The 12,092-nt window shown below is 41.2% G+C and overlaps 1 protein-coding gene across 1 annotated transcript in view; it reads left to right on the forward strand.

Annotated features, from left to right (window-relative positions):
- Positions 1-12,092, forward strand: part of EXOG (exo/endonuclease G) — a 40,474-nt gene that overhangs the window by 10,516 nt on the left and 17,866 nt on the right. The window contains exons 3-5 of the mRNA XM_045007119.1: positions 739-878; positions 3,371-3,447; positions 7,141-7,255. Coding sequence (XP_044863054.1) covers positions 739-878; positions 3,371-3,447; positions 7,141-7,255 — 332 coding nt within the window. The remainder of the gene's footprint in view (positions 1-738; positions 879-3,370; positions 3,448-7,140; positions 7,256-12,092) is intronic.

A 12,092-nucleotide genomic window follows, 5' to 3' on the forward strand; every position in this document is an offset into this window, starting at 1 on the left:
AGTATGTAATATGTAGTCCTGAAATAACATTTTTGGGAAAGTTGAATCAAGTTTGATCAACTGATCAAAACCAAATAATGACTGTAACACATTGTATTACATATGTTACTCAGTATGTAACACATACTCTTTGTAACCCATTACTTACATTGCCTCAGTTCCACTAAACTGTTTTCACCATCTGAATGAAATGCAAATAATATACAACCGTCTTAATTTAAATTTATAGAATTATTAAGTTTTAATATTGCAAGTTGTTATTGGTAACAAAGATACCTGTATAACTGCAAAATAAGTAGCATCCCTTTAGCTATATCTCAGTCACAATCTTCAGGGTAGCTTTCAAAACTACAGACATGATGCTGAGAGCACTTAGAACTGACTATAAGTAGTCCCATTGACTTCAGTAGTTCATAAAAGATGAAAGCAATAATTTTGCAATTGTATTCAAGTGTCTGTAACCATCTGACATGTTAAAATGTTGTCCAAAGTATCAGAATCAAACTAACCAGCCAGTTGAGATTAAACATCTTGAGACATGCAATTCTGATATATGTCTGATTGCTACCCTGATTAAGACATAGTTCTGTCAAAATTGAGATGGAAAATAATACTCAGATCACATATAGAATCCTGAAATGTAAGCAGTTTGGGAAGGCACATTGGAAAACAGCTCTTTTTATTCTGTAATGATGATGGTTCGCTAATAACCTAACTATTTAGTATATTGTTCCTCAGGCAACGCAGATCGAAGGCACTGCAAATTCAGACCAGATCCTAGTATCCCTCTCATGTTTAGTGCTGTCAATGAAGACTACGTTGGGAGCGGGTGGTCACGAGGACATATGGCACCAGCAGGAGATAACAAATTTTCAACAGTAAGAATCCTTCTTAACGTATGTCTGTCAGTGGGAGGGTGATCTAAAATTTATTTATAATGGGTTTTTTTTGAGAGGAAGCATGGCCTACTTGTTGAGGGACAAGTCATGGAATCAGGAGTTCTGGGTTTTCATCCTGATTGTGCTGTAGACTTGCCGTGTGAAACTGAGCAACTCACAACTTTCTATGCCCTGGCTTCTCTATCTGTAACATGGGGATGATTTACCTATCACACCTTAAAGGTCTCTTCTGATGCTTAGTTAGTAAGTGAGTGGAGGAAAGCAGCACTGTCCTCTTACCCAACAGGTACTGAGATATTTAAACCTTGATGGACAAAGCACTAGCAAACATACGGTAAAGAGCTGCCCTGCGCTGGCAGGGGAATAATTTAGATGGATTAAAGGTCTGTTCCCTTTCTAATTCTGTGAATGAAGTGAATTAAAGCAGAGTTTCTCCACGTTCGGGTCGCGACCCAGTACTGGGTCATGGTATGTCAGGCACTGGGTTGCTCTGGTCAGCACCGCCGACCAGGACATTAAAAGTCCCATTGGCGGTGCTGCCTAGCTAAGGCAGGCTAGTGCCTACCTATTCCGACATCGCGCTGCACCCTGGAAGCTGCCAGCAGCGTGTCTGGCTTCTAGGCAGGGGGGCCACGGGGCGCCACGCGCCGCCCCTGCCCTGAGCACTGGCTCCGCACTCCCATTGGCTGGGAACCGGCCAGTGGGCACTGCGGGGGTGGTGCCTGTGGATGAGAGTTGCACGAAGCCGCTTGCGTGCCTCCACCTAGGAGCTGGACCTGCTGCTGGCCACTTCCGGGGTGCAGTGCGGTCCGTGGTGCCAGGACAGGCAGGAAGCCTGCCTCCGCACCCAGGCATCACCGCTGACTGGGAGCCGCTGGAGATAAGACCTTGCCCCATCCCTTAGCCCCTCCAAACCTGGAACCCCTCCTGCACCCCAAACCCTTCAACCCTGGCCCCACCCCAGAGCCTGCACCCCCAGCCCAGACCCCCTCCCGCACCCCAACCCCCTGCCCCAGCCCAGAGCCCCTTCCCACACTCTGAACCCCTCGTTCCTGGCCCTACCCCATAGACCTCACCCCCACACCCCAACCCTCTGCCCAAACCCTGAGTCCCTCCCATCCCCCAAACCTCTCATCCCCAGCTCCGTTGGGTCGTGGGCATCAACAATTTTCTTCAACTGGGTCCCCAGAAAAAAGTTTGAAAACCAGTGCATTTAGGGACTGCCTTACCATTTGCCTTAGATGTCCTCTTAAAGTCTACAAAAAGTATCTTTTCTTACCTGATCTATGAAGTCGTAAGATAAGCGTGCCAAAATATTGGTCCCTTAATCTGTTGTCTGACAACAAAGCATCCTTGATTCTATCTGGTCCTAGTTTGATTTTGTTCCATAATATAGATGATTTGCTACTTAGGAAGCAGACTGAAAGTGCATTCCTGTCCTGAAATGTAATATGCTGTGGAGCAGGGTGATGGCAGCACTGTTATGTAGTAGATTAATGTACTAGTCATTTTACTTACAGTGGAAGGGGTACTGATGGACTTTGTCTGTTCTTCCAGCTATTTCAACATGTTTAGCAGCTTGTGCAATGAAGCCCAGGACTTAAATAGGGTTAGATATGTTAACTGGAATATTTCACAGTACAACCACTGCCTGTACTAAGCATTGTCCTAAATATTGCTGCCAGATCCTTAACTTCTATGAATCAGGAGAATCTGAAAGAGCACTTAAAAATGAAATAAAATAATAAGATGTAGGATAAGAGCCTGAGATTTTACTTTCATGTTTTTTCACATATTTGTAAATGTATAGGACCAGAAGAAGGCCAAGATTACTACTTCTCTGGAATTACTTGGGCCTCAATCCTGAAATGCTTATGCACCTACTTAACTGTACTCACAATTTGTAAAGTTAAACAGGTGCATAAGCCTTTGCATGATCAGGGTCTTGATGACCATTCCACCAGCTGCACCCTATATCTTTTGAAAATTGTAAAATGTTGGCAATGTAAAACCTTTCCTGACAAATAAAGGCAAAAACATATTGAACCAATCTGGGAAATAAGAACCGTAAGTGCAAATTTCCCTCCCCTTCAGAAAAGGCAGTCAGCTACTCCCAAACTAATTACAAACTAATGCCCCTTTAATTCCATACTGTCATTCAATGTTATGCTTAAGTATTATTTTGTTTGCTGGCTCCAAAAATGGATACACTTGTGAATTTTTCTATAGAACGATAGATGGGCCTGAGCTGCAAAGATCATATCCCAATTTTCCATCTCTACTTCTGCCCCAGTACTTCGGTGGTGCTCTGATCTAGGATTTTGATGTTACCCGTTTGTGAATAATGTCCATCTGTGAAGTTTGGATCTAGATATGGGTTCTGATTCCAAACCCTCCTAAATTTTGGCTTTGTTTTCAGCCCATCTCAATAGCATTTCAATAATATGGTGCCATTTTCTTTCTTTATACAGGAAGCTATGGCTGAAACATTTTACCTGTCCAACATTGTGCCCCAAAATTACAAGAATAATGCTGGATTCTGGAACAGGTGAGATGTTACTTTTGGATGGACTAAGTGTAAGATGAAGACGAAGTTTAAGTCAGTGGTAAAACACTAATAATATCTTACATATATAGAGCAAAGGATCCCTAAGCACTTTGCAAGCCATGTGCAAGAATACTGCATATACATACTGCAGCCTCCTCCAGGAGAAAAGGCAGTGCCAAGAGCTATTTGTAATCATTTTGATGAATTATCCAATAGAAATTGTAGGAGGGATTTAGGTAGGTGAATATAATTACTTATCCTAGGGGTTAACATTAGGAGCCAGTTACCAGGAGTCAAGCCAGGTTGGAACTCCAAGAGATCAGAATTGAGAGACAAACTGGAGGGCAGGGATCAAGAGTCAGGTCAGCTGTTCAACCCAATCCTGCAGGACTTGGTTAGCCACCTTAAGGCAGATGGCCCATTCTGGTGAGTCCAGTGATTCTGGAGGCAGCGGCTGGGCTGCCAGGTCCATTCCTCTCACAAGGGCCCACTCCTGTGAGTTACAGGGGTCTGTACAAGCTGTCAAGACCGGGGCGTGGGTGGCCTGGCCTAGGGATTAACGTTAGGCGCAGGCCGAGGGGCCAGGAGCCAATTACCAGGAATCAGGCCAGGTTGGAATACCAGGAGATGAGAATTCAGAGACAAACCAGAGGGCAGGAACCAGGAGGCAGTTACCAAGATTCAGGCCAAGTCAGGATACCAGGAGGTCAGGAACAGGTAAATGCCAGACCAACAGTCTGTGGCAGGGTGAAGTCCAGTTGTAGGTGGTGGTAGATGTTTGGCTGTGTGTGTGTTCTCCTTGTGTGCTGTCCCAGCTCCGCTCAGACATTTGCCACAGCAGACCTCGAGTGAACCGCCCAATGACCACTAGATACGTTAAGCTACGAAGGCACCCAGCCAGGTTTATTGTGAACGAAGAACGGTCGTAGCTCCCTGGATCAATGTCTGTAGTTACACTAGCACATGTATGCCCATGACAATGGATGCAGCTCAATCAGTGGCAGGACTTTCCACTGCCCTCTAGGCTGGCCAAAGACACTCCCCCGAGACTCCATTGTATACATCAGTACAAACAGGTTACATATTGCCACTCTGATGTAACTGACACCTTCTGACATAGCCGGTTACCACCCATCACCTTGTACCTGTTGTTTTGATCAAAACAACTCTATCCATCGTGTTATTATTCTGACCTTATCTTTAAGATGGGTCAGCATGCTCCTGTTATCTTTGGGGAATGTGCTAGTATTGGGGTGTTCTGGTACCACCCTTCTGGAATGTGTTTGCATGCATGGCCTGTGCCTAGCACTTCTTTGGAATGTCTGTTCCTGCAATATTAGCCTCTGTGAGCAGGCCCTGCCTTTTCATCACAACTTACCTTTGCTTTATAGCAGCAAAGCTTTGACCGCTACTTTAGTTTAGGCCTCAGGCCTCATACTAGGCTTCTAATAAAAGGGCTTATGTTTCAGGCCCTCTTCCTACTACCAGAGGAAAATTTCCTTTTTTCTCCTCTGGCTTAAATAGGGTCTGTGGCCCAATCAGGAGACTTGGCGCTCTCCCAGTCAGATTATAGGGGCGTGGCTTGTGCCCCAGTTGGGCTTCATCAACCCTAGTCCCTGTCTGAAAGCTGCCAGGTGGAAGACTGGAGTATGACTCTTCCCCCAGCACTCCCACAGCTACAGGTTCGAGACCTGCAAGGCCTGACAGGAGTACATGCATCCAAGTAACAACCAGCCAAAATCTTCACTTATGAAGACTGGCAGCATCACAGCTTTGAGGTGATGGAACTGGATGATGTGTATTAACTGTTCATATTGACTCTTTTCCTTTGTTCTTTTGAGGTGAAAACTAATTAGTAACTGAAACAAACATTGATTCTGTACTTGTGTGGGACTCAACATCTTTTAAGGCTCAGAAATCAGAGGGAGTGATGAATTTTACGAGGCTCAGTCAAGGAGAGGATAGTAAAATAATGTAAAATATTACATTTAAAAATCTAGCATAGGAAATGATTCATCATTCTTGCAAATGCTGCTCTCTACTTTTACAGGAATATATATAAAAGCATATGAGGCGTTCAGTAAGGTTATATGATTTTATGGATAAATAACGCACTATGACATTTTAAGAGTTATTCAATTGTTTTAATGCCTCAGGAAATTGGGCATAAGTTTTCACTGATGCTAAAGCTAGGCACGTGCCAGTTTAGGGTCGGGAGCTTCTGTTACTCCTCTCAGCCGAGAACTCTGGCTAATCAGGAGATCATGGGGAGAGCCTGAAAATTGCATCAGGCACCTACAGCCCCAAGATCTTAGCCTACAAAGTAGAATGAAATATCACTGTTACCACTCCCCTCCTCCCCCAGTGCCATGCCCCCTCCAATTTAAAGGAATAAAACTACTCTGTGTTATTTATTCAGTTCATATTGCCAGTCAGCTTTCTATATGATGCAAATGTAAGGCTGAAACGTACTATGTCTCTAGCTTTTGTTTCACTTCTCTTCTATCCCTTCCTGGCTTCGCTTCTCTTTTCCTTTCTCATCTTTCCTATAATTGATTATTTCTAGTGTTGTCTTTCAGTATCTGTATTCTTTTTTCATTTTCTCCTTTCAATACCCTTATCTCTCTCTCTCTTTTTTACATTTTAGCTGCCACCTCTATATTTTCTGTATCTTCTTACTTCTCCCCACCAAAAAACCTCTCTCAATACTATGCTTCTTTTCTAATTTATCCCATCAATTTCTTCCTCTCTCTCTCTCCCACCCAACCCAAGTATATGAAATAACTGTTTGGACGTTTGACTATTTCAAAGGTGACCAAAGTGAGACTTGCAAACCAAATGTGACACAACTCCCCTCTCCTCTCCAGTAGAGGTCCCCACAGTGATCATTTTGACATAAGCAGCTGCAGTGACCTGTAGGAACCATATAAAGAGTGGTTATAATCAGTTCCATTTTATGAAAACTAGGCATGACTTGGCAAGCTGTTCACCTGGACAGACTTTTCATGCTCCAAACTAAATTCACTTAAGTATTTTTCTGAACCCCAAAAACATGCAGTTTGGTTTGATACCTTTCCCAAAGGCAGGGTTACATTGTTCCTAATCAGTTTCACACAGAAGAGCACGAAGGGGCTTGGAGACTGCAATAGGCATCAGTGCATGTGAGAGAATGCCTGGAACACTTGCTATCTGACATTTAAGATTCTAAATGCAGATTGCAAAATTCTCTAATTATATATTTTACAAAAATATTTGGCAGTATGTTGAAGGACCGTAATTCCTCTAAAATATGGAGGAGCAAACAAAAAATAATATAAAAAAACATTTGAAATGAGATGCAGCCCCCCAAAAATTCTTATTTATTCAGTGTGATCAAGAACTCAGTAATGGAAATGAATGGGGAATTTGAGTTTTGAGGGAAAGTGATAAAACTGCCGATCAAATGTGTGCAGAAAATGCATGACCGACTGTAAATTAACCAGTGGGGGTTGAATGAAGGAGATGGGACGACAACTTCAACTTATGCGTACATTTACCCATTTCTGGCAAGCAGCTTAGGCCCATATTTTTGAAAATGTGCCCAAAATGGTTTGAGAGTAGTTTGTCTTGCCCTCTATGATCTAGGCATGATTTAAAAAAAAAAAATTAAAGTTCACCCACTGGCATTCCCTGACCTGAGGGATATCTTCGCAGAATGGAAATGTATTGTTGGGAGCTGACAGAGAGATTTGAGGATGTTTGGATAGTTTCTGGACCTTTGACCTTGCCTCAGACAGGGGATGATGGAAAGAAAAGAGTTACCTATCAGGTAGGTACCTGTGCTGTTGTTACACACTAAATTGGATGTCACTGTTAACAGTATCTTTACATAAAACAGAAACAAATAAACATAATTGCCTTGCAGTTTGGTTAAAACAAAGTTAAAGTCCTTTGTAGTACTTGCAAAATGTTGGAATAGACATTAGCACTATTGTAGTTGGGCTACACTCTGAAATCGTGCTGCAGTGAATTCTGTTATAAAATCCTTCATTTTGTTCATGTAATAGAGGGCATTTAAATGCTTCTTTATAAAGCTGTATTAAATGTACTTAGTGCTTCTATAATGCAAGATAACTGCTAGGTAGAGGGCCAGTGGGGTTTGCTGATGTATATGTATCTATTTAATCATTTATTTATATATTCTTTAAAATTATACATCTCTGAACCATCACAACGCTATCATGGTGTGGGGTTTTCAAAGCCACGGAATGGTTTTGGGTGCCCTGTTCCCATTAATTTTAACAGCAATTAGTTGTCCAAATCCCTTCGCCAGCATTTAAAATCTCAGTCCTAAAGCTTGATCTAAAAATCAGTGAAATCAACTGACAGGCTCCAGTTGAATTCAATAGGCTTTGGATGCAGCCTTATCACTGTAATCTTTGTCCTCCCTCCCTGTCACCACTTATTTTTTATTACACCAACTGATGCATAAAATGCTCATTGAAATTTTGGACAAGATCTTCAGAAGTTATTACATTACAAGCCAAGAGACTGAGAAATGCTGCGGAGTTCACTGGTAGCCCCCCCCACCACTTTGCTTGACCATCTGCTCTTATTCTTAAAGGTAAGTATGTGTGTAAGTTCAGAGCAGGGACTATCTTTGACTGTACAGCACCTAGCACAATGGGGCCTTAATCCTGTCTAAGGTCTTTTGGTGCTAGCATAATGCAAATAAATAATAATGATTCATAATTTTCATCTTAAGAGATAAAGATTTACAACCTTTAATCATCGCAATACCCTTGTGAGGTAGGTAATTGCTGTCCTCATTTTACAAATGGAGAAACTGAGCGTGGTTAAGTGACTTGACCAAGGCCACCCAGCAAGTCAGCAGCAAAGCTGGGATTAGAATGTTCTGGAGTCCAGGCTTGTGCATAGCCCACTAGACTTTGCTTTACTTTGATTATCACGATAGTTTAGTTTCAATTGTTTATCCTTTAAAAAAGATTTTTATCTTGGATTACAAAGAATTAACAATCAACTGGGATCCAGAGGGTGGACCCTGAGAATATTTTTAAAATGACAATGATTTTCCAGCAAGCTGTAGAATTGTTCAGAGTCTAGCAGTTGTTTCCACTATGTTGAATTTTAGTCAGCATTTTCTAAATGGTGTCTTTGAAGGAACAGTGTCTCCTCCCAGTAGAAAGGGAAGGGTATATTTGAAAAAAACAAACCACTCTAACTCTGGGTATCAGTTTTGAAACGTTAATTTTAGCACTCCACAGGTAAAAATAAGACCAGTCTTTGTATCTTACTGCCTTTATTAAAAGTAACTTGATACCAGCATACTATGATTGAATAACACAGTAGCACAATGTGTCCCTGCGGCTTTGATTACCGTATCATTTTGTTCTAGTCTGGTGCCAAGACATCTTCATCATCCCTGGGTTTGATGACAACTCACATCTTTCATGAATGTTGTATCAGTTTTGGTCTTAATACAAGCTATGAAGTGAAGTTCGATCTTATGAGAGTCTGGGATAGGAAATGGCAAAGTGATGGTCACATTTATAAACCCTCTTTAGTAAATTACTTTTTTCCAGAATGAGATACAGTGGATAGATTCCTTTGCAACTTAACACTTTGTCATGAATTTCTGTATTATATTCCCAAACTAGCGTATATTTAGTTCGAGGGTGGGAGTAATTTAATTAGTTTTACTATTTGAGTTATTTCAACTTAAAATCCTTAATTATGTATATAGATTATAGTTTATTTTAGCTGGCGTTTTGAATGTGTTTGTGAATTTTAGAAAGAATCACTATTAAATTTCATGAAATTTATATATAGAATATAACAGAAAACAAGCTAAATTTCAACCTAATGTGGTTACAGTGTGGCTGTAGTTCTGCTGCTTCTCAAGGTTGTTTAAAGGAACATGTAGTCTTTTCAAATTGCAACCACTCAGCTGTGTATTTGTTTGGTTATTTGCAGTAGCACGAATGCTAGGTGCTTGTTGGCACCTGATTCTCTTTGAAATTTGTGAAGGGACTCGTAGACTCTTACTAGGAAGAACTTGCTATTTGCAAATGTGCTTTGTAGCATATGGGCAAAGCCACTTGTGTTCAGGTGCTTTTAAAGGGTTCATTCCCTTACTGTAAATAAAATATACACTGAAAATATCTAAAATTCCTCAGTTTTTGTCATTTTGCATATTGTTTGCAGTAGAGACTCTTCTGTTCTCACTAGGAGTTTGTCCTTTGGGGAGCAAGACTTTGGAGTGTAGGAATTTTTTATTCACCAGTAAAAACTAATTCTCTCTCCTAAAACAGGGGGCGTAATTTGCCAAATCACACATAAAAGTTCATTAAAAATAAATATCTGGAGTGAAATCTGGCCCCTGGGAAGTCAATGGGAGTTTTGCCATTGATTTCATAGGCCAGGATTTCACCCCTAAAACCAGGAACCCAAAGAATTTGCTACTGGTGAGTACCCTTTAGTGACCTGCGTTGTGTTCAGACCAGTGACCTAGAAATGGAAGGTTCCGTAATCCACAACCAGCCTCTAATCTCATTGTTCGTTTGATGAGGATGACGTGGGAAAGTGTCACTCTTTTGAAGGTGTTGTTTAAAGAGACACACTGTACTGTAGACTCAAGCACTGAAATTACATACCGAGGATCTAACAATGTAAATGCAATGGCTGGACTACTCATATCTTTATGTTCCTCCAGTGTTTTCTTTTGTGAAACAAAAGATGTGTAAGTACTAAAATGTTTATGTATGCATTAATCTATTTCCTGGTCCACTCTTCAGTCTGTGTTTTCTTGTTCTTGGCTATTCAAATAATGAAATATAGACCCACTGGTGGCAAGGCTGGTGATTTTCTCATCATGGATATCCCCAAAACATTATTTTTAGATCACTATAGAGCAGTGGTTCCCAAACTTGGTTCGCGGCTTGTTCAAGGTAAGCCCCTGGCGGGCTGCGAGATGCTTTGTTTATCTGAGTGTCCGCAGGTATGTCCGCTCGCAGCTCCCAGTGGCTGCGGTTTACTGTTCCCGGCCAATGGGAGCTGCAGGAAGCAGTGCAGGCCAGGCCATCACTTCCCGCCGCGCCCATTGGCCGGGAACGGTGAACCGTGGCCACTGGGAGCTGTGAGCAGCCATACCTGCTGACACTCCAGGTAAACAAAGTGTCTCGCGACCCGCCTGGGGCTTACCCTGAACAAGCAGCGAACCAAGTTTGGGAACCCCTGCTCTAGAGGAAAGTCAGAGCAGCAGCCATGGCATTGTTCCCAGTTCCTGCTTGGACTGCTGTACCACTTGTTGTTTAATTCCAGAAAGGGAATTAACCTCAAACTCCTTATATGCCGATGTTGTTCTATCTATTGGCTGAACTTTGCTGTATCCCAAGATAAATTCTGTCAGCTCATCTGCCTCCAGTGGACGCTTTTATCGCAAAGGATAGATTGATGATCGTGCTTGGTATTTGAGAGATACATTTGAAGAGTGTGTGTGTGTGTGTGTATATATATATATATATATATATATATATATATATATAAATGTAAAATAGAATGCCAACAGGAAGAATCTGTTCTGTGTCACTGGGGAGGCAGATGCAGGTTTTTCATCTTTGTCCAGAGCAAATCAAAATGACGTTGTCTTGTTTTATATATTGCTATTTTCCATTGAATGTCAGTTTAGTGATTTTCCTCTGTTGGCAGATTGTTGGTTTTAAATATGACTTGTACAGTAATTTTATTGCATCACACTCCTCTCTCCACCCTTTGCTCACAGTGAAATCATACTAAATCATAACAATTTTTTCCAGCAATTGTTGTCAAAAGAAAGCACAATTGAGATCTTGTTTGTTTCAGAGAAGGCATTTTGCTTGATGCTTTTTTTTAACAAAGTATATAATAATTACTGGAAGTATTTGTCTTTTGTTTAATGTTTAAAGATGTTGATTTAATTGAATTAATACATTTTGTTAACACGAGGCAGAAAACAACAATATGAGATGCGGTGCACAGCTGTCATCCACACCAGCAACTGAGGAGTGGGTGGTTAAAACCCTAACAGCACCTCTTCAAGTGTGTGATGGTGATGTAAAGATGATTAATAAAAACCTTTGAGAGGTTCTTCAATCTCTTTTAATCTAGACATTACAAGGGAAAAGAACCTGCAACACAGAAGGAAGCAAACTTTGGTACCATTATTAGCACTCCAGATATGCTCAGTACTATAGAAACAAGTAGTAGACACAGTTCCTACCCCTAAGGGCCAGGATCTCAGCTGGTGTAAATGTGCATAGCTCCCTCAGCCCCTAAATTTGGACACGATGTACTAATGAAAATAATTTAAACACTGGGGAGGTAAAAAGGAAGACAAAGGTTACAAGATAGGCTCCTATGGTTGCTTTCATTTAGCAATGCACACATCTGCAAGGCTTTCTGTATTTTTTTTTTAAAAACATATTAAAGTTGTTATAGGGGAAGTTGTAGTGATGACTATATTTAGATTGCTAACACCGAACGAGGCACAATTTCTGTGGAAAAAATAGTATGTGATCATTTATTAAAGACTATTATACTATATATGTTCAAGGAGGCTGAATTACGTGACGCTGATTCCGAAATTTTCAACAACACGTTTTTTCATT

Source organism: Mauremys mutica, chromosome 2 (assembly GCF_020497125.1).
Source record: "Mauremys mutica isolate MM-2020 ecotype Southern chromosome 2, ASM2049712v1, whole genome shotgun sequence".
Taxonomy (NCBI): domain Eukaryota; kingdom Metazoa; phylum Chordata; order Testudines; family Geoemydidae; genus Mauremys; species Mauremys mutica.